The 26,439-nt window shown below is 40.7% G+C and overlaps 1 protein-coding gene across 1 annotated transcript in view; it reads right to left on the bottom strand.

Annotated features, from left to right (window-relative positions):
* Nucleotides 1-13,289, bottom strand: part of LOC112256830 (serine/threonine-protein kinase D1-like) — a 50,370-nt gene extending 37,081 nt beyond the window's left edge. The window contains exon 1 of the mRNA XM_024430362.2: nucleotides 12,841-13,289. Within this exon, the coding sequence (XP_024286130.1) occupies nucleotides 12,841-13,047 (207 nt within the window). The 5' untranslated portion in view covers nucleotides 13,048-13,289. The remainder of the gene's footprint in view (nucleotides 1-12,840) is intronic.
* Nucleotides 13,290-26,439: the final 13,150 nt, after the last annotated feature.

Below are 26,439 nucleotides of genomic sequence, written 5' to 3'. Positions count from 1 at the left end.
TTGAGAGAGGAATAGTCTGGTCCTCTGTTGTTAGTGGGGATGTGGTTTTTTTTGTTTTCATGAATTCATTAACTAAATATAGGGTTGAATGCATGATGAATTCAAAAAAGCTATGAAAAAATGCAATATGGTACACAAACTGTGAAGTTCAACAATGTCATTGATTCATGACTGAGTGAACCTGTGCTATAAGTGTCTCAAGCCCCGTTTATACCTGGTTCTAACATGCATCCTTTGTCTTGATCTTGTCCTCATTCTGATTGTGCCCACATTTTCAGACAGGTGTAGACGATTAAAAGATGCATTCTGATCTGATTGTGATCAGATATTCATGACCAGCTCTGGAGGTAGTCAAGCATGCATTGTGTCTGGATATCTTACAAGTGTAGACAGATATGGACAGTGAAACCATTTAATCATTATAATTATGTCTTAAAATAAATAAATAAATATGATGTTTTGAAAGAATAGGCCCAGGAAATCTGGTCACAATGTGGGCAAAGTGGACAGATATGAGACACATTTTAATACATTGTGTAGACATATTTCTGAAAATGTGTGCACAATCAAAATCCGGATATGATCAAGACAAAGGATGCATGTTAGCGGCAGGTATAAACAAGGCTTAAGTCGAGTTCCATGTCCAAGTATAATCATGGCGAAATGATCTGATTTAAAATTGAATATGCACATCAGCTGCAATTGAACAAAAAGTGTCTAAGTGGTGGGAGAGCAGTCTGTTGCAGCAGTACTGTATACATCTCAGTGGATAGAAGTGTCTAAATGTCACCGTGGTCATAACGTTTCTAAACTAACGCCCAAGAATAGAAAAACCAAATGCTATACTGCTCTGACAAAGGAAGTACACAATGACTACACAACCTATTTCAAATCAAAACAAATCCAATTTTCACAGTTTTGTGGAAATGAGTGACTAAGCAGAATTGAGTGGGAAAAAAAGACTAAGAATAACACAAGCACTCTCAAAATGGACGTGGGTCGTTCCACGAAATGAGTGACTTTGATATTTTAAGTAGAAGTTGTGCATCAACATTACATTTTCAACAAAGTGCCCTTTAATAAAAAAAAGTGCCCTTTTGCATCTATCCAGTATATGTGACCAGAAATAATAATAATAATAATAATATATTAACCACATGGAGAATCAATCACATTCACAATTCAATAAGAATATTTATAAAATAAAGTGCAAAAAATTATACATTTTCACATGTCCCTTTGTGCACCATCTGTGGACTTCTAGGAAGAGTTTTACCCCCCTAACCCCAAAATGTCTCCAGGTTTTCACCATCATTGTAAAGCCCTAGTTATTTTGTTGCTTTGAAAAAGTTATTTCTGAAGATCATTAGTTATTTAATGTGATTAGTGATTCATTTGAAGGAAAACATTTTAACTGTCCCTCATTTTAAGGTTAACCCTGTCACGTGATCTGAACTCTCGTTTTAATATTGTGAAACTATTACTTTTTTCCCCAAAAGAAACATTGAACATCTGATGGTAAAATAATAGCGTAAAAGCAGGTGGGCTGGTTCTACTCTTTTTGGGCATTTCTTGGTGTTTTGTGGTGGAAGACTGCGTGGGAAGAACATAACACATTAACCCTGCTACCCATAGATAGACAGGCTAGAATAACACGTCTGCTACCCATAGATAGACAGGCTAGAATAACACGTTAACCCTGCTACCCATAGATAGACAGGCTAGAATAACACATCAACCCTGCTACCCATAGATAGACAGGCTAGAATAACACGTTAACCCTGCTACCCATAGATAGACAGGCTAGAATAGATAGACAGGCTAGTTAACCCTGCTACCCATAGATAGACAGGCTAGAATAACAACCCTGTTACCCAGGCTGCTCACCCTGTTACCTATAGATAGACAGGCTAGAATAACACGTCAACCCTGCTACCCATAGATAGACAGGCTAGAATAACACGTCAACCCTGCTACCCATAGATAGACAGGCTAGAATAACACAACCCTGCTACCCATAGATAGACAGGCTAGAATAACACATCAACCCTGTTACCTATAGATAGACAGGCTGCTAGAATAAATAACACAACCCTGCTACCCAACCCTGCTACCCATAGATAGACAGGCTAGAATAACACGTTAACCCTGCTACCCATAGATAGACAGGCTAGAATAACACATCAACCCTGCTACCCATACCCTAGAATAACACATAACCCTGCTACCCATAGATAGACAGGCTAGAATAACACATCAACCCTGCTACCCATAGATAGACAGGCTAGAATAACACGTTAACCCTGCTACCCATAGATAGACAGGCTAGAATAACACATCAACCCTGCTACCCAGGCTAGAATACAACCCTGCTACCCATAGATAGACAGGCTAGAATAACACATCAACCCTGCTACCCATAGATAGACAGGCTAGAATAACACGTCAACCCTGCTACCCATAGATAGACAGGCTAGAATAACACGTCAACCCTGCTACCCATAGATAGACAGGCTAGAATAACACGTTAACCCTGCTACCCATAGATAGACAGGCTAGAATAACACGTCAACCCTGCTACCCATAGATAGACAGGCTAGAATAACACGTCAACCCTGCTACCCATAGATAGACAGGCTAGAAATGTTTTAGCAATACATTTTTTGCCCCTCCTGGTTGCACACAACAAGCTTCCATTCCCCCTGTCACAAGGGGATGGCTGATTTAGGATAAAAAATGGTAAACACTGTTACGGTCAACCCTGTAACTTTTTTGGCCACTTTACAGGTATACTATAATACTATATCTATATATTTTTATTTATTTAACCTCTTGATATGGAAAAACTTGTTTTTTATGAAGTTGATCATGTGCTCTTTATGACAGAATGTTAAAATGAGGTTAAAGCAACTGTTTTTTTCCCCTCAAAGTTACAGTACACTCAAAAGGCACCAAATTGGTGGAACGACTCACATAACAGGCTCATTGCTCTGATATCAATTTCCTCTTTGTTTTGTTAATGTATTTTTGTTTCATGTTATGGATCAATTTCCAGTGCCTGTACCTCACGACTATACTGTGGGCGTATATTGCTGACTATTTCGTTTTAATAATGGAGTTACTGTAAATATAAGCCTTGCATCACATAGAATGGACACCATTTCAATCGAATAGCAACTTACAAATCCTGACAATCTTATAGGATCACCTTCCTCTCATGAGAAATGGCATGTACTCCCAAAATACAGTGCATTACGCAAAAAGTCATACACCTTTCCTTGTGTTTACTAACTGACACCTTTACCGAAGAGATAGTGTGGTCTTTGTCTCAGAGTCCTGACTGAGTTGTGTAAATGGAAAGGAACTCCCTATCAAGAGACAGAGGTGTGGATGTGGCTTGGTTGATACTAAATAGCACACACAGTATAGCACATACAGCTAGAGACGCCTCAAGATTGCCTGACTTGTCCAAGCCCTTGTCACCACAGAAGGTGAGATATTGTCAAACTCGACTGTACAAAGCATTACATTTCAAAAGGATCCCAAAAGGGTTCTGTGCAGAGGGATAGGGTTGTGCCGTTTTCATCTGAATAACCCTTTTTAGTAGACGAGGGTTCTTTCTACCTTAAACAACATAAGAACCGTTTTGGAAGAAAGGGTACACTGAATATTATTTGTAACCCTTCTGAATTTGAATAAGCTTTTTTATTGTCATGTTTTTGTCTTTCTTTGAAATAGTGCCAGAGCATTAGTGTTTACCTCAAGTGTTTCAACTTTAACATCAGGAGTTTTAATATGATACATTTAAAAATATAGGTGAGAATGTTTTCAACTGTACCTACATGGGAATATTTGTACATGTGTTTATTATTCCCTCCATCCTTTTACATATACAGTACTGATGTACAGTAATTGAAATCTTTGCCATGATTTCTGTCTTTCAATGTAGCACTTTGATGATTTTATTGAGCAGAAAGTAGGAGAATATTGAGCCCTGTTACTAAGATGGTTGTTCCAGTTTAGATGACTTGATTAATCAATCTGCTCTACCCTGGCAGTCATTCTGTATGCAGGTTGAGGTTGATTAAAAGTTCCAATTGTTGGATATCCTCACTCTAGCTGGATTCCAATAGGAATTACACATCACTTTGCAAGCGAGCATAATGTGACTTGCAGGGCTGATGTGGCCTGTAAACCAGTAATTTATAACTAGGTGTTGTAACTAGGTCCTCAAAGAAAGTTTTTATGATACAGTATACAATATGTCATGCATTGTCATTTTTTATTTTATAGGCAAATAGAGTAGGAGTATGACAATGTATGCACTCACTACTGTAAGTCATTCTGGATAAGAGTGTCTGCTAAAATGTAAACATCTTCAGCCAGGTTATTATCCCTGTATGGTATGAGCAGAGGTTGATCATGTGTTTCTCACTGTGAGTATTGCTGGCTGTGGTGTGACAACCACTGGTCAATACTGTTACACTTCTGGGCTTTTGTTTCTCTGCCTCACTCTGTACACACAAACCCCTATGACTGGCGGACATAGAAGAGCTGTTGCTGCAGCTATTGCTATTATTTTAGCCCTCAGAGTGATACGAGGTGCAGTACACATTGCTCACAACACATACAATTGCAATTCAAAGGCAAACTCTCTAGTCTAGACTAACCCTGCCACATTTTTTTATTTTTATTATGTGATTTATGTAACTCTTCAGGGATACTAGTGTATTTGAATAGAGTTGCAACATTCCAGTAACTATCTCCAAATTCCTAAAAAAAATCGCAGAATCAGAAGGGAATAAACAGGAAATCTGGAACCTTTTAACCGGTATTAATTTGGGAAAGTTAATATTTTATAACTCTAGACTTGACGCATGCATTAAGAGAGAATGTCTGATATGAAAGCTAGAGAGATAGCTACTAAAGAGCTGAGAAATGATTGGTACCATGGGGTATGATGGGTGGGCGTCCATAACCAGTAGAGAAAAGAAAATCATTGTTATTATAAAGACTGGACCGGAACAAAATCAATTAACATGTCTCACTGTAAATGAAATTCCTACTTGTTATTATACTGTACTTTTCATTTTACAGTGAATAACCAAGGGTCTGGAGTGCTCACTCACTTAGTTAAATAAGTACGCATACTGTATATGCACTGTATGTATACTGTATGTACACTGTATGTATATTGTATGTATATAAAATTGATCTTATGCAGTATGGACTGTACTAATTAACAAACACTTGAGATATTTAACACCTGAATCTAACATGGACTAATCTAATGTACTGTACCCTCTACTAATCTCTTACACTCTTTCTCCCAGACACAACTATAGTCGACAAAGAGAATACGTTCTTGGTTAATAATTTCACACCATATTCAATCATAGTTCTCTTTAATCATAGTTCTCATAGTTTCTCATTGTCACCATAACAGAGATACTTTTTAGGAGATGGGAAACTCAATTGGAATCGTTTTAACGGCCATTGTGTATGTGTAACAACCCTTCAAGCTTAAAAATGGTTTGAACTCTATCTAGTCAACGCGGCCCGTTGATGATGTGTGGCCAACATACACAATGGCCGTTAATAAGATTCCAATGGAGTTTCCCATCTCCTAAAAAGTTGATTCTGGGACAAGGAGTGCACTCCGCAAGGAGTGAATGGGAGTCAATTGGGCATTAGCTCAAAAATCCAACATTAGCATGAATTACGTCAACAAGAAGTACAGCTTTAAAAGCCTCCAGCAACAGGAAAGGTGAATCATTATGTGGATTATAATTCACGGACATCTTTGTAGAGGTTTACACATTTTTCGAAAGGGAAAATCACATCTGAAATTCCAAAGTGGAAATGACAAACTACAGAAGCAGATGTATGGGGCCTTACGCATTACCCTCTGTACTGCCTTACGGTCAGAGGCCGAACAGTTGCTATACCAGGCGGTGATGCAACCAGTCAGGATGCTCTCGATGGTGCAGCTGTAGAAATTTTGGAGGATCTGGGGACCCATGCAAATCTTTTCAGTCTCTTGGGGGATAATAGGCATTGTCGTGCCCTCTTCACAACTGTATTGGTGTATTTGGACCATGATAGTTTGTTGGTGATGTGGACACCAAGGAACTTGAAGCTCTCGAACCGCTCTCCTACATCCCCATCGATGTGAATGGGGACATGTTCAGCCCTCCTTCTCCGGTAGTCCATGATCAGCTCCTTTGTCTTGCTCACGTTGAGGAAGAGGTTGTTGTCCTAGCACCACACTGCCAGGTCTCTGACCTCCTCCCTATAGGCTGTCTCATCATGGTCGGTGATCAGGCCCACAACCGTTGTGTCGTCAGCAAACTTAATGATGGCGATGCAGTCGTGGGTGAACAGGGAGTAGAGGAGGGGACTAAGCACGCACCCCTGAGGGGCCCCAGTGTTTAGGATCAGTGTGGCAGATGTGTCGTTGCCTACCCTTACCACCTGGGGGTGGCCCATCAGGAAGTCCAGGATCCAGTTTCAGAGGGAGGTGTTTAGTCCCAGAGTCCTTAGCTTAGTGATGTGCTTTGTGGGCACTATGGTGTTAAACGCTGAGCTGTAGTCAATGAACAGCATTCTCACATAGGCGTTCAGTGTGGAGTCCAATTGAGATTGCATCATCTGTGGATCTGTTGGGGAGGTATGCGAATTGGAGTGGGTCTAGTGTTTCCGGGATGATGGTGTTAATGTGAGCCATGACCAACCTTTCAAAGCACTTCATGGCTACAGACGTGAGTGCTATGAGGCTGTAGTATCGATTTGAATTTTTCCCAACACTGACAGAAACCACAGCTTCTTTTTTGTAATTTCAATTATTGAGAGTGCAGTGTTTACTTAATTACTAAAGTAATTAACAGTCAGGCAGAGGTATTTTGTTGCCTTTCTCTACCTGTTCTCAGTGGTGAGGATCAGTACAATGCTCTTTAATTGGGGGGGGGGTCACTAGCATAAATATTCAATATTAAAGGGGAAATCCAGAATTGGTATAAATTATTTATTTTTACTTTTAAATGTATGTTATATAGCTATTAATCTTATTCATATGTCATGACACTCCATCAGAACCCAAAAGGTAATAATATTTTACTCCATTGTTTGCAAGTGTAAACAAACACGTTACTGCATCTCATGGATGGTCAATCCTTGCATCCATAGCAGCATCTATGTAATTTTAGTACAGTTCCATTCCTCCAGTTGTTTACGTTACGGACTGCAGCTTTAAAGGGTGCAACCAGAGAGGATGAATATTAGTCTGTAAGAACACACTAGATAACACAAAGTCGACACTACAGATTTATACTGTACATCCTAGTTAATTAGCAGATGAGACCAAAGAAGGCTTTTATGGTGCCGACACTAAGGGGAGAGCATTCATGAGAGTGCTGGGGCAGAAAAGGGCCATGATCCTCAAAGGGAATGGTGACCCTCTACAGCATCTCTTTTATGCTAATGAAGATGCATGGTGCTTAGAATGCTTTCCAAAACAGCTGCCCCACAATGGCCTATGCACATTGCACAACCTTCATCTTCGGTTCTGTTCTTCCCAAGGTGTGTGTGTGTGTGTGTGTGTGTGTGTGTGTGTGTGTGTGTGTGTGTGTGTGTGTGTGTGTGTGTGTGTGTGTGTGTGTGTGTGTGTGTGTGTGTGTGTGTGTGTGTGTGTGTGTGTGTCTGCTAGTACGTGACCCTACTGCACATGGCTCTCATCAGGATAATGGCACTCATATGGATACTTCACAGGCAATCAAAATCAGTTGCCAAGCAACTGGGGGACCATTCTCTAACTAGGAGACAAACCTTGGGGAGCTGACCACAGAATGTAATCATTTTGCTAATTAATTTCATCTTGGGGACACGTATAGTAAACTATAACTTGATAATGTTTGTTTAATGTTTCTCATTTGTATAACACCAGGGATGAAAGTTCAAAACTACCAGATGTATACCATACAGTCGTAGCGAAAAAGGGAAATAGAATTGGCTATCATCATGATATAAAAATCACCATCTTTATCTCCAAATACATAACATACATTACTTCTGTTTCTCAAACCATATTCACGACATTATGAATTTATGAGAGCATCCCAGTGTTGAATATGAGTGGTTATTATTGTGGGTGAAGAAATAAAGAAAGCTTGGTGTGAAGAAGAAGTAGAATAATTGTAATGGAAGGTTGAGGTTGGTTGAAGAACTTGTGGGATGGATGCTTAGTCTATGTGGTCATCACAGCTCCCATCACAGCTCTACTTATGGACTGACACAGACTGAACAAGGAAGTTAGCACTTCCTGTGAGGAACTAACATGGTGCCACCTGATTAATAAGGACACTTGAATGAAAAGAGCTGTAAAGAGTGGTAATGTAAAAAGGTGGTAAAACTTCAAACAAAGGCACCATCCTTTTAATTAGTCCTGATAACGCTTGGCTCTAGTGGATTCCAATGTGATGGCCTGTTAACAGTCTATTAGGTCTATTAGACAGCCTTTTGATGGGAACCAGGACCCTGGTTGAAGAAGTAATGAAGAGGTCAAGGCGGTGACTGCCCATCCTCGTTTCTCTGTCCAACATCGGGTGAATTTATTAAAGGACTGTTCAACACTCATACATGCCATGTCAATAGTAATGGTTATGCTGGTTCATGGTTGCAAGATCTTATTTGGATCAGGACTTGCATGTTAGGTGGAGGATGACACGACAATCCGATATACATCATGGACACCTACATCTGCATACTATACAGATCTTAATTTGATCAACCTGTTGCAGGATAACTTTCCTGGTTAAAAAGGCTTCTGAAGTTTGTAATTTCCACTTTGAAATTTCAGACTTGATTTTCCCTTAAGAAAAATATATCAACCCCTACAAAAATGTCCATTAATTATAATAATAATTAACATTTCCTTTTGCTGTGGGATTATTTTCCTGCTGTAAGAAACGGGCTCAAATTAAGATTCTACATCTGGATCTCTGTTTGTTTAACTACAGATTACTACTGTAAATCTTCGTTCCGCATGTCATTTTATAACTGTAATAAAAACCACACAACATAATTGAAAGGCAGAACTTTACAGTGAGTATGTTTACATGCACACTAATAATTCAAAATTAAACTCATTATGGCAGGAGTCAGATTATACAATAGATTAAACAATAAACACCTTACTCTGCTTATCTTAATTGGGGTAAGGTCAAAATTGAATGAAGCATACGCCGATTAAAACACCTAGTTTTCAGAGCAATCTGTTGAATTATTAAACACCTTAACCATCATTCCAGCGGTGTATTTGATCTGCACAGCGGTGTATTTGATCTGCACAGCGGTGTATTTGATCTGCACAGCGGTGTATTTGATCTGCACATGTGCTAGCACCAGCCGAGTGAGCCTCCCTCTTTAGCGCGAGTGAGCCTCCGGAACAATAATTGCTTACAAGTCGTTTTCACATACAAACTTTATATGTCTGAACTCAGAAACAAACATGCTTCCCAAAAACAACATGTAGACAACATGTTTATTTTCATTGGCAGTATCATCAGGTAGCCTGATTTCCAATGTGTCCATAGAAACAGGTAATTGTTCCTTTTTTTAAATTTAACTAGGCAAGTCAGTTAAGAACAAATTCTTATTTTCAATGACGTCCTAAGAACAGTGGGCCTAGTTCAGGAGCAGAACGACAGATTTGTACCTTGTCAGCTTAGGGATTTGAACTTGCAACCTTCCGGTTACTAGTCCAAAGCTCTAACCACTGGGCTACCCTGCCGCCTCTTCCTGCAAAGCATGCAATCGTTTTAATTAACTATTACATTAATCTGACTACACACAATAATCACATTCTTCTGTGCATGTAACTGCACTCAGTGTCTGAATCAGTATAAGTATCAGTTTCAGACAGACAGACAGTCATTGAAGGTTATTGACATGTCCATCTAAGCTATAACAAGACCCTTTCAAGGAACTCCTCTTTGGACATGACTATCAATATCATCATTGCCCTTAAATGATCTAACTCTCTCTTTGCCACAGTAAGATTATCTCTATACTTTGGTCTATAAATAGACATTCTAATCGGCACACCAGACTTCTTTAAGTTGGCAAAGAAGACCCAGAGAGCTGCCAGAGTAGTGCTGTAAACTTTGATTGGACTTTGAATTTGTCAAGCATTCGATGCAACCACTCCCAAGGAGGTCATTTATCCTGGAAAGACCAATCATCGTGCCAAACTAGCTTTTAGTACAGTTGCAATTTGATTAGTAATTCTAGGCATTTAGGGCCAAATCTTAACTTCTATAAAGTCAACTTGATCCATCCCAGGACATGCTAATGTGAAATCAAACTTACTTTCTCATAATGCACAGTGTCTAGGCCCTGTTGCATACTGTTAGCTTTGTCACTTTATACACCACACACACCCACACACACACACCCCCCACACACACATACACACACACACACACACACACACACACACACACACACACACACACACACACACACTCACACACACATATACACCCCCCATACACACACACACACACACACACACATATACACCCCCCCATACACACACACACACTCACACACACATATACACCCCCCCCCATACACACACACACACACACACATTTTAAGATCTCACCTCACTTTGTAATATTTAAATTAGTGTTTCTGAGCATCTATACACGAGAGGGAACCTCTCTCTGTGATCAAATTTGTCTACAACAAGGTGTTGAGGTACAATGTCCTGTAGTTCATGTATATTTTGTGCCTTACTTAATTAAGAATTTAGTGTCATTTTCCAACACACACTAATAACCTTGGGACAGAAGGTGTTTCTGCTTTCTAGGGTCATGTCAGTATTACTACTGTAACCCTTAGACAACAACAAAAGCCTACATTTTAACACATATGCTTCAGAGGATGACAGACGTGCAAACCAGGAACATTATATGTGTTACAGATAACTTCTCATATGACCAATTACAATAACTTGGGCCTGTGGAAACGGTATCATGTTGAAACGGAAATAAACTAATGAAGGGAGACTATACCCACTGGGCACACAATGGATGAATCAACGTTGCTGCCACGTCATTTCAATTAAATGGCATTGTACCAATGTAGAATAGACATTATATTGAAGTCTGTGCCCAGTGGGTAAAGACGTCATCACCAAATTAAACTATCAAGTTACAACATATGTAGGCCTACATAAAATTGTCTTTGAGAGATAGTTTTCAGGTGGGTTTTAACAAACTGTGTTTTTTAGCCCATACCCTTTTCAGATATAAACAAAATACGGTAACCTATAAAGAAGATGCTATGATAAAGAATAGGTGTTTTTCTTCTAGATATGAAAGGGGTTTATACGACCTCAGATCTTGGAGTAATAGATGGTCATACATACACCATGTCGGCTACAACAGGCCTGATGATTATGGAGGAAGGAGGTGATCACCAGATGCTCGAATGGTAGATAATTGTCTTGTTATTCAAAACTGTTTTACAATGTCAGTGATCTCTGTGCATGGAATGTACTATAACTCCTCACCATGCTCACAACACACATAGTTCGCATCCCAAATGGCACCCTATTCCCTATGGGCCCAGGTCAAAAGTAGTACACTATATTGGGATTAGGGTACTATTTGCGACGCATCCATAGGCACAGTATAGAACATTATAATATAAACCTTCACAGTCAAAACTTAAACATCCTCCCCCTCTGAGCCTGTCATTATTAATGAGCACACTATAGACTAGGCTCAAGCAGAGCCAGTAGTGTAGGCCTACTGAGAGTCTGCACTGGGGTGGTGCTGGCATGCCAGCAGCACAGCAAAGAGCTGTAAAATAGTCTCTAATAAAGTGTGAACATACAGCTATTATGAGATACTTACAGATGTGGGATCTTAATTTGATCACTGTGTTGCAAGAGAACATTCCTGAAATGCAGGAAATGTAAAACTTGTAGAGTATTTGAGGTTTTAAAAGGCTTCTGAAGTTTGTCATTTCCACTTTGACATTTCAGACTTGATTTTCCCTTACAAAAAATGTATCAACCTGTTGCTGCAGGATTAGTTTCCTGCTGAAGCAAACAGGCTCAATGTAAGATTCTACACCTGTAGTTACCATGTTGTTAATCAGTGATCAATTACAACTTTATTAAACATCTGGATTCTTAATGTCCTTAGCTTGTTTAACATTTCCTTTCTTATGTTGAACTTTTCCTCTCTCGTAATGATAAAACCCTCTTTGTAGGTATATATTTCCATGACCAATACATTTGTGGGGTAGCTGCCCACCCCCCTGTAATTCTATCAGAAACCACTTCCTCTCACCAGTCTCTTTCCCTTGCTGCCACTACTCTTGCTCAACTGGGGGGGTCTAAAAAAAGTGTACACTGTAGCCACTTATTTCCTTCTTGGTTATTTTGCCTAAGAATGACCATGGACTTTTTTGAGTTGTTTGTCCTATCAGAATGGAACCACACAAAAAATGTAATGTTTAGGCAAACATGACCTACTGTATGGCTCTGGGTCAGATCCCACTGGGCATTCACTGGTTGAATTAACTTTGTTTCTATGTAATTGCAATACAATATATGTTCAACCAACGTGGAATAAACGTTGAATTGAGGTCTGTGACCAGTGGTATGGATTATGTCACGCAATATAATAGACTGAAATCTGTATACCCAAATGTAAACATGTAGGCAAAAGTTAATAGTTCACTAATACCTAGCCTATATCTGTGCATGACATGTTTTCCAACTAAATCCATAATAAGAATGGCGCTACAGAAGTTATAGGATATTACCTTCTGGTCCACGATGGAGCATGCCATCTCCCGGACCTGAGCGAGGCTGAAGTCGACAGAGTCCAAAAGAACAGGCTCGCGGCTCAACCCGATCTGTATCTGGAAAGATATGCCATTGGACCCCGGGGACAGGGGACTTGGCGGTCGGATCACTGGCGGAGCGCTCATATGAATCTCCCGGGAGTCAAAACAATACCGATTTGACATAGGTGAGTAAATCTACGTACTTGTCTAACCGCTAAACAGCCGCCTGTTTTGAATATCAAACTAAAATGTCAAATTTCCGACCGTGTCATGAACGCAAAATATGACGAGATTATAAGGATAATAAAACGAATGATAGAAATCAGAGAGATTATGAAAAATCTCTCAAATCATTTGAGAGGTGAAAGACGATGAAGTATAGCCTACGTCAGTTATGTTTGATTGTTCGGATGTGATCAGAGCCCGCCTCCTGCCTGGCTGACTGATGATAGATCTCATCATCAGTGAGACAGGGTGATGCGAGAGGAAAGAAGAGCTGAGCGGTGACGAGGAGCGAAATGGATGGTAGGCTACTCCTCATCCTCTCTTTTTAAAAGTTTAATTATAGGTTTGGGTACCAATGTGGCTGAACAAGAGCTGTCCTCTCAAACATCCGAAATGTTGACTCAATGGAAATATTACCACCGACTAGACTTCCATTCTGTTACAGCCAAGAGCCAAATCTAGAAGTACATTTTATGGATAAGGCAATGGGACAATCATATGTAGAAATAAAAAATAAAAGACGTGACTAATTATGGCTAATTAATTCTAATTTTAAAAGTTGAATAAAATAAAAAATATTTTGTACAAGTGATGAGAGGAGCTATTCAACACCTGTAGTTGGGATATGCAAAAAAAACAAAAAACATTTCCAATTCACACATGTATATTAATACACACTTGTACATGTGTGAAATAGGACAGGTATAATCACCCACCAACGTATCATTATTATTATTATTATTATTATTACCTGGTCCTTATGAGTGATTCTGGAGGGGGAACTGATCTCAAACCTGCCCCGAGGGATAACTTTCTAGTGGTCCATAACAGCATTGCAGTAAAACAGTCAAATAAATACAGTTGAAGTCGGAAGTACACATACACCTTAGCCAAATACATTTAAACTCAGTTTTCACAATTCCTGACATTTAATCCTAGTAAAAAATCCCTGTTTTAGGTCAGTTAGGATCACCACTTTATTTTAAGAATGTGAAATGTCAGAATAATATAGTAGAGAGAATGATTTACTTCAGCTTTTATTTCTTTCACCACATTGCCAGTGGGTCAGAAGTTTACATACACTCAATTAGTATTTGGTAGCATTGCCTTCACATTGTTTAACTTGAGTCAAACTTTTCGGGTAGCCTTCCACAAGCTTCCCATTCCTCCTGACAGAACTGGTGTAACTGAGTCAGGTTTGTAGGCCTCCTTGCTCGCACATGCTTTTTCAGTTTTTTCCACAAATGTTCTATAGGTTTGAGGTCAGGGCTTTGTGATGGCCACTCCAATACCTTGACTTTGTTGTCCTTAAGCCATTTTGCCACAACTTTGGAAGTATGCTTGGGGTCACTGTCCATTTGGAAGATCCATTTGCGACCAAGCTTTAACATCCTGACTGATGTCTTGAGATGTTGCTTCAAAATATCCACATAATTTCCCCTCCCACATGATGCCATCTATTTTGTGAAGTGCACCAGTCCCTCCTGCAGCAAAGCACCCCCACAATATGATGCTGCAACCCCCGTGTTTCACGGTTGGGATGGTGTTCTTCAGCTTGCAAGCATCACCATTTTTCCTCCAAACATAACGATGGTTATTATGACCAAACTGTTTTATTTTTGTTTCCTCAGACCAGAGGACATTTCCCCAAAAAGTATGATCTTTGTCCCGATGTGCAGTTGCAAACCGTAGTCTGGCTTTTTTATGGCCGTTTTGGAGCAGTGGCTTCTTCCTTGCTAAACAGCCTTTCAGGTTATGTCGATATAGGTCTCGTTTTACTGTGGATATAGATACTTATGTACCTGTTTCCTCCAGCATCTTCACAAGGTCCTTTGCTGTTGTTCTGGGATTGATTTGAACTTTTCGCACCAAAGTACATTCATCTCTAGGAGACAGAACGCGTCTCCTTCCTGAGCGGTATGACGGCTGCGTGGTCCCATGGTTTTTATACTTGCGTACTATTGTTTGTACAGATGAATGTGGTACATTCAGGCATTTGGAAATTGCTCCCAAGGATGAACCAGACTTGTGGAGGTGTACCATTTTTTTCTGAGGTCTTGGCTGATTTCTTTTGATTTTCCCATGATGTCAAGCAGAGGCACTGAGTTTGAAGGTAGGCCTTGAAATACATCCACAGGTGTTATGCACAAAGTACATGTCCTAACCAACTTGCCAAAACTATAGTTTGTTAACAAGAAATTTGTGGAGTGGTTGAAAAACGAGTTTTAATGAGTCCAACTGTATATAGGGCAGGTAATCAAGGAGGTGATGGAGTCCAGGTGAGTGTCATAATGTGCTGATGCGCGTAACAATGGTGACAGGTGTGCGACATAACGAGTAGCCTGGTGACAGAGGGAGGCCGGAGTGGGAGCACATGTGACAGACATACTGTGGATTTGCTAAACAGTATTTTTATAGCAGTAAGAAATACTGTGGATTTGCTAAACAGTATTCTTAGAACAGTAAGAAATACTGTGGATTTGCTAAATAGTATTTTTAGAACAGTAAGAAATACTGTAGATTTGCTAAACAGTGTTCTTAGAACAGTAAGAAATACTGTGGATTTGCTAAACAGTATTTTCTTAGAACAGTAAGAAATACTGTGGATTTGCTAAATAGTATTTTTAGAACAGTAAGAAATACTGTAGATTTGCTAAACAGTGTTCCTAGAACAGTAAGAAATACTGTGGATTTGCTAAACAGTGTTCTTAGAACAGTAAGAACTACTGTGGATTTGCTAAACAGTATTCTTAGAACAGTACGAAATACTGTGGATTTGCTAAACAGTGTTCTTAGAACAGTAAGAAATACTGTGGATTTGCTAAACAGTGTTCTTAGAACAGTAAGAAATACTGTGGATTTGCTAAACAGTGTTCTTAGAACAGTAAGAAATACTGTGGATTTGCTAAACAGTGTTCTTAGAACAGTAAGAAATACTGTGGATTTGCTAAACAGTGTTCTTAGAACAGTAAGAAATACTGTGGATTTGCTAAACAGTGTTCCTAGAACAGCATGTGTGCTGGCATGTTGGTAACAGGCTGGGAGAGCTCAAGACTAGTGGTTGCTAGGAGAGAGAGAGAGGACAGCTGATGCTTCTCCTCCTACGCTTCAACCTTGTACACATTAATGCTTCAGCTCAGCTGTAATACATTTACACCAGCAGATATGCTTTTCCATCATATCAGCTTTGAGTATTTTACGGGCAGCTTGCAGCTGATTAAGGCATAGAGACATCACAGCAGTAAATTTACAGTGCCCCGAGTGACACTGACATAGAGATTTATCTCTATGAACAATGTATCCACAATTATACTTTGAACCTCAACCCATTTTCATGGTCAAACTGCATACAAATATATGTAGCATTACGTGATTTAATAGCTAGCATAATGCATCATGATATATTACATAAGGAGATTTAACTAAAGTATCCACCTTACAGTATTACATTTTGACAGAAAACAAAGTCCTCTTACAAAGTCCTGTTTCTGTCACGCCCTGACCTTAGTTCCTTTTTATGTCTCTATTTTGGTTTGGTCGGGATGTGAGTTGGGGTGGGCATTCTATGTTGTTTTTCTATGTTTTCTATGTGTTTAGCCTGGTATGGTTCCCAATCAGAGGCAGCTGTCTATCGTTGTCTCTGATTGAGAACCATACTTAGGTAGCCTGTTCCCACCTGGTGTTTGTGGGTAGTTGTTTCCTGTTTTGTGTTGTGTCATCTTTCAGGACTGTTTTGATTTTCGTTGTTTCACTTGGTTATTTTGTATTTCGTGTTCAGTTATATTAAATTAACATGGACACTTACCACGCTGCGTTTTGGTCCAATCTTTCCTGTTCCTCAGATGAAGAAGATCGTTACAGTTTCCACCATTATGTCAACTTCAATATGTGACATACTGTATGTCATATGAAAGCCATGCTAGACTCTCATCGAGATGGATGGATGGTTGGATTCCATCATTTCAGGCCTGCTGACCGTTGCAGCAAATTACTCTGATTATTGTAATTCTCCCAGAAAAAAAGAGAGGAACAGAACCATTATGAATCCTCTAAGAGGATGTGTTTCTGTGTGTTTGTATGGAAGGCTGATACAGTGTGAGACTGTCGTCTTTTTGATGAAGATATATTATATTATCTCTGTCAGTATATACAGTACATCTGCAAAGTTTGTCTGTATATATATATATATATATATATATATATATATATATATATATAATTTAGCAGACATATATTTCTACTGTATGTACATTTTGGGTGGCCCCAGGAATCAAAACCACAGTCCTGGCGTTGCAAAAGCCATGCTCTACAATCATACAGGACAAGACTATCATCTGTCTTAATCTCAGTATTTATTTATGTTTCATACTAATTGTTCACAAAAAAAATGGGAACAGTTAGCTAGACATTATGCATACAGTGAATATTTCAATATTAATTTCTATCATCAGGTAATTCACTGTACGTGATTCACTGTACAGACTGTTGAACATGGTGTGCAGCTGACTGTACATGCAAAGGTCCAAAGAAAATGCCTACCTACCCTGATCTAATGGCAAGATTAGATAATCATTTCTGCCGCTTCATGATTACAAATACATCTGGATCATAATTATGGATCCCCTTGTTGAAATAGATTATTCCAAAAGATATCGAAAGAGACTAGAGAGATGTTTTTCAGCCCTTGCACTTTACCTATTTCAAGAGATGTAAGTGTCTAATCTGTTTCCAGTTATAGATGTGTGTGTTACTTTAGGTCATAGGTCACCTTAGCGAACTAAACTTCACACTATGGTGAAGGAAGTTTCCTATAGACTTCATCATCGGCGTGGAGCCAAAACTAGGCTTTGTGGAATCTAGCTCCGATTATATCGATTCACCCAAGGTCAATACTTTAAAAATATGAAACGTCCATCTTGTACCTATGTTTGTCCCAGTGGAGGCTGCTGAGGGGAGGACAGCTCATAACAATGGCTGGAATAGAGGAAACCATGTGTTTGATGTATTTGATACCATTCTACTCATTCCACTTCAGCCATTACCGAATCATCAAATCAAATGACATTTTATTGGTCACATACACATGGTTAGCAGATGTTATTGCGAGTGTAGTGAAATGCTTGTGCTTCTAGTTCCGAGAGTGCAGCAATATCTAACAAGTAATATCTAACAATTCCACAAAAAATACCAAATACACACAAATCTAAGTAAAGGAATGGAATAAGAATATATAAATATGAATATGTGGATGAGCAATGTCAGAGCGGCATAGGCTAAGGTGCAATAGGCTAAGGTGCAATAGAATGGAGTATATACATATGAAATGAGCAATGCAAGATATGTAAATATTATTAAAGTGGCATTATTAGTGTTCCATTTATTAGTGGCCAATGATTTCAAGTCTGTATGTTTTTTGGTCCCAGCATTGATGCACCTGTACTGACCTCGCCTTATGGATGGTGAACAAGCAGTGGATTGGGTGGTTGTTGTCCTTGATGATCTTTTCGGCCTTCCTGTGACATCGGGTGCTGTAGGTGTCCTGGAGGGCAGATAGTTTGCCCCCGGGGATGCGTTGTGCAGACCGCACCACCCTCTGGAGATCCCTGCGGTTGTGGGCGGTGCAGTTGCCGTACCAGGCTGTGATACAGCCCGACAGGATGCTCTCAATTGTGCATCTGTAAAAGTTTGTGAGGGTTTTAGGTGACAAGCCTAATTTCTGTGGCGCCTTCTTCACCACACTGTCTGTATGGGTGGACCATTTCAGTTTGTCAGTGATATGTATGCAGAGGAACTTTCCACCTTCTCCACTGCTGTCCCGTCGATGTGGATAGGGGGGTGCTCCCTCTGCTGTTTCCTGAAGTCCACAATCATCTCCTTTGTTTTGTTGACGTTGAGTGAGAGATTTTCCTGACACCACACTCCGAGAGCCCTCACCTCCTCCCTGTAGGCTGTCTCGTCGTTGTTGTTTCCTACCTTCACCACCTGGGGGTGGCCCGTCAGGAAGACCAGGACCCAGTTGCACAGGGTGGGGTCGAGACCCAGGGCCTCAAGCTTATTGATGAGCTTGGAGGGTACTATAGTGTTGAATGCTAAGCTAGTCAATGAACAGCATTCTTACATAGATATTCCTCTTATCCAGATGGGATAGGTCAGTGTGCAGTGTGATGGCGATTGCATCGTCTGTGGACCTTTTTGGGCAGTAAGCAAATTGAAGTGGGTCTAGGGCAAGGGGGGGAGCAAAGTAAAGGTGAAGGTCGAGGAGAGGCGAAGGTCGAGAATCCTCTGAAACTTGACCTAGCCAAGCCGCACTGCTTCTTAACACAATGCCCGCTTAACTAGGAAGCCAGGCGCACCAATGTGTCGGAAGAAAGACCGTACACCTGGTGACCGTGTCATCGTGCATGCGCCTGGCTTGCCACAGGAGTCGCTACAGCGCGATAGGACAAGGAAAACCCGGCCTGCCAAACCCTCTCCTAACCCGGACGACACTGGGCCAATTGTGCGCCGCCTCATGGGTCTCCCAGTCACTGCCAACTGTGACACAGCCTGGGATCGAACCCAGGTATGTAGTGATGCCACAAGCACTGTGATGCAGTGCCTTAGACTGCTTTACCACTCGGGAGGCTCCAGCAATTGATTTTAACAATCAATTGATCCCCCAAAAAATCAATCCCTTCGTTGAATTTCAAAATCCCGATGTGGCCCTCGAGCCAAAAGGTTTGCCCACCCCTGGTCTAAGGTAACAGGTAAGGTGGAGGTGATATAATCCTTGACTAGTCTCTCAAAGCACTTCATGATGACAGAAGTGAGTGCTACGGGGCGATAGTCATTTAGTTCAGTTACCTTTGCATTCTTGGGTACAGGAACGATGGTGGCCATCTTGAAGCATGTGGGGACAGCAGACTGGGATAGGGAGAGATTGAATATGTCCACAAACACACCAGCCAGCTGGCCTGCGCATCCTCTGAGGACGCGGCTAGGGATGCCAGCTGGGCTGGCAGCCTGGCGAGGGTTAACACATTTAAATGTCTTACTCATGTCGGCCATGGAGAAGGAGTGCCCACAGTCCTTGGTAGCGGGCTGCATCGGTGGCACTGTATTATCCTCAAAACGGGCAGAGAAGGTGTTTAGTTTGTCTGGAAGCAAGACGTCGGTGTCCGCGACGTGGCTGGTTTCCTTTTGTAGTCCATAATTGTATGTAGACCCTGCCACATATGTCTCATGTCTGAGCCGTTGAATTGCGACTGCACTTTGTCTCAATACTGACGTTGTGCCCGTTTGATTGCCTTGCGGAGAGAATGACTACTCTGTTTGTATTCTGTCAAATTCCCAGTCGCCTTGCCATGGTTAAATGCGGTGGTATGCGCTTTCAGTTTTGCGCGAATGCTGCCATCCATCCACAGTTTCTGGTTAGGGTAGGTTTTTATAGTCACAGTGGGTACAACATCTCCTATACACTTCCTTATAAACTCACTCACCGGATCAGCGTATACATCAATATTATTCTCTGAGGCTACCCGGGACATATTCCAGTCTTGGAGCGTGGATTCCGATTGGTCAGACCAGCGTTGAATAGTCCTTAGCACGGGTACTTCCTGTTTGAGTTTCTGCCTATAGGAAGGGAGGAGCATAATGGAGTCGTGGTCAGAATTGCCAAAAACAGGGCGGGGGAGGGCCCTGTATGCATCGCGAAAGTTAGAGTAACAATGGTCCAGTGTTTTTCCAGTGCGAGTGCTACAGTCGATATGCTGATAGAATTTAGGTATCCTTTTTCTCAAATTTGCTTTGTTAAAATCCCCAGCTACAGTAAATGCAGCCTCATGATATATGGTTTCCAGTTTGCATAAAGTCCAGTGAAGTTCCTTGAGGGCCGTTGTTGTATCAGCTTGAGAGGGGATATACACAGCTGTGACAATAACAGAAGAGAATTCTCTTGGGAGATAATACGGTCGGCATTTGACTGTGAGGAATTCTAGGTCAGGTGAACAAAATGACAAAAGGGGATTTTAGTATGTACAGGTGAAGTCATAACACTGAGGTTGGAGTCATTAAAACTCGTTTTTCAACCACTCCACAAATTTCTTGTTAACAAACTATAGTTTTGGCAAGTCGTTCAGGATATCTACTTTGTGCATGACAAGTAATTTTTCCAACAATTGTTTACAGATAGATTATTTCATTTATAATTCACTGTATCACAATTCCAGTGGGTCAGAAGTTTACATACACTAAGTTGACTGTGCCTTTAAACAGCTTGGAACATTCCAGAAAACGATGTCATGGCTTTAGAAGCTTCTGATAGGCTAACTGACATCCTTTGAGTCAATTGGAGGTGTACCTGTGGATGTATTTCAAGGCCTACCTTCAAACTCAGTGCCTCTGCTTGACATCATGGGAAAATCAAAAGAAATCAGCCAAGACCTCAGAATAAAATAGTAGACCTCCACGAGTCTGGTTCATCCTTGGGAGCAATTTCCAAACACCTGAAGGTACCACATTCATCTGTGCAAACAATGGTACGCAAGTATAAACACCATGGGACCACGCAGCTGTCATACTGCTCAGGAAGGAGACGCGTTCTGTCTCTTAGAGATGAATGTACTTTGGTGCGAAAAGTGCAAATAAATCCCAGAACAGCAGCAAAGGACCTTGTGAAGATGCTGGAGGAAACATGTACAAAAGTATCTATATCCACAGTAAAACATGTCCTATATCGATATAATCTGAAAGGCCGCTCAGCAAGGAAGAAGCCACTTCTCCAAAACTGCCATAAAACGGTTTGCAACTGCACATGGGGACAAAGATCACACTTTTTGGAGAAATGTCCTCTGGTCTGATGAAACAAAAATAGAACTGTTTGGCCATAATAACCATCGTTATATTTGGAGGAAAAAGGGGGATGCTTGCAAGCTGAAAAACACCATCCCAACCGTGAAACACGGGGGTGGCAGCATCATGTTGTGGGGGTGCTTTGCTGCAGGAGGGACTGGTGCACGTCATAAAATAAATGGCATCACGAGGGAGGAGAAGTATGTGGATATATTGAAGCAACATCTCAAGACATCAGTCAGGAAGTTAAAGCTTGGTCGCAAATCGGTCTTCCAAATGGACAATGACCCCAAGCATACTTCCAAAGTTGTGGCAAAATGGCTTAAGGACAACAAAGTCAATGTATTGGAATGGTCATCACAAAGCCCTGACCTCAATCCTATAGAAAATTTGTGGGCAGAACTGAAAAAGCGTGTGCGAGCAAGGAGGCCTACAAACCTGACTCAGTTACATCAGCTCTGTCAGGAGGATGGGCCAAAATTCACCCAACTTATTGTGGGAAGCTTGTGGAAGGCTACCCAAAACGTTTGACCCAAGTTAAACAATTTGAAGGCAATGCTACCAAATACTAATTGAGTGTATGTAAACTTCTTACCCGCTGGGAATGTGATGAAAGAAATAAAAGCTGAAATAAATCATTACTACTCTCTACTATTATTCTGACATTACACATTCTTAAAATAAAGAGGTGATCCTAACAGACCTAAGACAGGGACTTTTTTACTATGATTAAATGTCAGGAATTGTGAAAACTGAGTTTAAATGTATTTGGCTAAGGTGTATGTAAATTTCTGACTTCAACTGTAAATCTGGGTGGGCAAAAAAACAAACAAAAAAACAAATGGGGTGCATGCCAGCAAAGCCACTACACAACACAAAGCTAAACAATACATGAATTGCACTATAACAGTGACAAACCGTGCCCACAAATTGTTATGGCCTACATAAAGCTGTCCCAACAGCAGTCCCAACATTTTACCACTGCTACACCTGGCTATCAGCGGACTCTCGTCTGGCAGTGGAACAGTTAATTCAGCCTCATTTACTGACTTTAAAAAAAACATATCTGATATGTCTGACTTGTTTAAACAAATGTGGTTTCTAATGACATTTGAGATGTACAAACTATGGCATAAGGGGACGACAAGCGGATAAGAGACAATCCGTAATTTCATTTAAGACATTAATGAGCGAGCTAGGACAGACGTAGTCAATTTAGCTATTTGTTTAGCACCTTTGAAATGTACAGTGACAGAATTCAGAACATGGGCCATTCTTACAGTACACAAAGTCAGAACTGTAGGATAAATAATGGGTGCATGTAAGCAGACAATGAAAGCTCTAACAAAATTCGATGATTACATTTCTCTAAAAATGGTTATAGGCTACATGTGTACCACCAAGTCAGAAAAGTAGGTGAAATTAAGAGGGGTAAATAGATTAAATTATTAGGGTGAGGCACATGGGCTACTAATAGCTTAAAAAACAACATACACTTAGTATTACTTTCTTAGCTACAGTATACATATCAACCTGGCAACCTGGCATATTAAATATTTTATGCAGCATCATACAATACATTTTTAGACATTTTTAGACTCACCTTGTTGTGCTGTGCTCACTTGAACAGGAAGCTGGAACGGCGGTCCGTCGTGGGCAAATTTTGTCATCAAAGTCTGGCATTCTCTGGATTTATGGTGCTTTCAAGGCAACTGGGAACTCGGGGAAAAAAACAAGGTCTAATCATGATGATTTCATTGATCTTCAGGTCGTAGCTCTAGAAAGAGGCCCGAGTTCCCCACTTTCAAAGTCCGAGTTGGATGACCATTCCAAACATATTTTCCAGTCGGGGCTAGTTTTTTTTCTGGAATTCCCAGTTGTCTTGAACTCACTGAAGTCAAGTTTTTGCTACTGTAGATATAATGTGATTTGATGTAATGTTATCTGTGGCCAATTACCTTGAGCCATCTTGGATGGACACTTTTAATGTAACTCTATGGTAGCACCCAAGGGGCTTGAATCTTTGAGGTCTACCCTTAGACTTGGCGGTGACGTACTCTCCCCAAGAGTGACAGAAAACTGAGCTAATCATGGTGCAACTAGAGAACATTACCAACACCTACGCTCCGTATTTTTTGGCTGCCCCACCACCACAGAAAGCACTTAGCTAGGCTGAAACAGCTGCATTTCAGAGCAGCCTTACTCAAGAAAGTAAAAAAGAGACCATGTTTGTATGCGCCTTTATTAACTCGATGATTTTTTTTTTTTTTACATTGTTTGCAAACTGATATGTGACATGTATTAAGGCCAAAATAACATTCTTTTTTTTTTTTTGCTAAGAATGTGGGGCTCAAAATAGGTCCTGAATGATGGGTCGCCACTGGCTGTTGCTTTTAAGATGACAACTCCATTCCACAAAGCCTGCTCTCGGCTCCACACCGTCGGTGAGGTTCATCAGAAACTTTCATCACCATGGAGTAGAGTTTAGTCTGCTGAAGTTACCTATATATATTTTGTTAACCAGGCAAGTCAGTTAAGAACAAATTCTTATTTACAATGACAGCCTACACCGGCCAAACCTGGGCCAATGTGCACCACCCTATGGGACTCCCAATTACTGCCGGTTGTGATACAGCCTGGATTAGAACCAGAGTGTCTGTAGTGACCCCTCTAACACTGGGATGCAGTGCCTTAGACCGCTGCGCCACTCGGGAGCCCAAACACATTAAATTATTGTTGTTCTTTCTGTTTTAGTCTGGTGAATAATGTTGGGTATTTATCGATCATTTTGTGTAGTTCAGTTCGATTTTCCACTCATTGGTTTTGAACATTACATGGGCATTAAACAACATAGTATTCAGTTTGATCCAAGTAAACAATATACCGGTATTTCTATTTCAGGTGATTAACCTTTGAAATGACTGCATGTCATTTCATGTTTGATTCCATAAAGTCTCCGCAATTACATATAATTTCTCTCCCCAACAACAGGAACTAACATTATTCTACTGATAAATATGTCAAATAAAATGTTTGAAATCTGTCTACATTACAGTAGATCGGAATCAAAAGATTATCTTTGCATGTCACACAGGAACCAAATGCAATGTCAATTGGCAACATTTGTCAAAGCATCTCACGGAGGATAATAAGGCCTCTCTGTGTATGAGAAGTTTCAGGTCAACACCCCCTGTTCCATGTCGTGATGACTTCTAATTACAATTTATGTAATAAGCAGGAGAGAGTTTTGCAAGCATGCAGAAAAGGAGGAAGAGTTGTTATGGTTGTCAATTATGACAGTTTTCAGTTAAGAGCCTCCCTTTTTCAGTGTTCTCTAGTGGTAGCACTGCTGTCCTCTCACTTAGCAAATAACTTGGCTCTCATTAATCACAAGGTACAAGATCATCTCTACATTGTACATCGGAGTGGAGAAGACATGTAGTTAGTCTGCTGCTGCTGCTGAGAAGTCCTGTGTAGCTCAGTTGGTAGAGCATGGTGCTTGCAGGGGTTATGGGTTCAACAAGGGGTTCGGGGTTCAACAAGGGTTCTTCTAAGACCCTCAAAGTTCCTTGAAGAGCCTTAGGGTTCTTGGCACTGAAAATGTTCCCCAAAGTTTTCTTCCAAGAACCCCATAGGAGGTGGGTTAATCAAGGAACCTCTTTAGTTCTTGGGGGTTCTTTCTGGAACCTAACTACCCAGGCACTTAACTGAAAAATGTTAAGATCTCCTCAATTCAGGGTTTCTCTCTTTATGATCCAAATGTATATTGTTTTCATATTTGTGCAAATAAGTAAGAATATTTTAAGAATATGTCAAAGGCTATAGCTGCATAGGGTGCAGATGACTGAACTGCTCACTTATTTGTTTGTGTCTGTGTCTGCAGGTAGACTTCCGGCGCTGACAGAGATGGCCGCCTCACTTCGCGATCCTAGGAAACTATGCAGTATTTAGTTTTTTTACGTGTTATTTCTTACATTATATTTCTTACACAGGAAATATTAGGTTTTATTACATACAGTCGGGGGCAACTATTGGATATAAGAGCAACATCAACTCACCAACATTACGACCAAGAATACGACTTTTTCGAAGTGGATCCTCTGTTTGGTCCACCACCCAGGACAATGGAACGGGTCCCAGCCGGCAACCCAAAACAACGGCGCCGCAGAAGGGGCAGACGAAAGGTCTTCTGGTCAGGCTCCATAGACGGGCACATCACGCACCGTTCCCGAGCATACTACTCGCCAATGTCCAGTCTCTTGACCACAAGGTAGACAAAATCCGAGCAAGTATTGCCTTCCAGAGAGACATCAGAGACTGTAACGTTCTTTGTTTCACGGAAACATGGCTCACTCGGGATACGTCATCAGAGTCGGTACAGCCACCCGGCTTCTTCACCCATCGCGCCGACAGAAACAAACATCTCTCTGGTAAGAAGAAGGGTGGGGGTGTATGCCTTATGATTAACGAGACATGGTGGGATCATAACAACATACAGGAACTCAAGTCCTTTTGTTCACC

Source organism: Oncorhynchus tshawytscha, linkage group LG08 (genome assembly GCF_018296145.1).
Source record: "Oncorhynchus tshawytscha isolate Ot180627B linkage group LG08, Otsh_v2.0, whole genome shotgun sequence".
Classification (NCBI taxonomy): Eukaryota; Metazoa; Chordata; class Actinopteri; order Salmoniformes; family Salmonidae; genus Oncorhynchus; species Oncorhynchus tshawytscha.
This window is presented reverse-complemented; position numbering and strand designations above follow the sequence as displayed.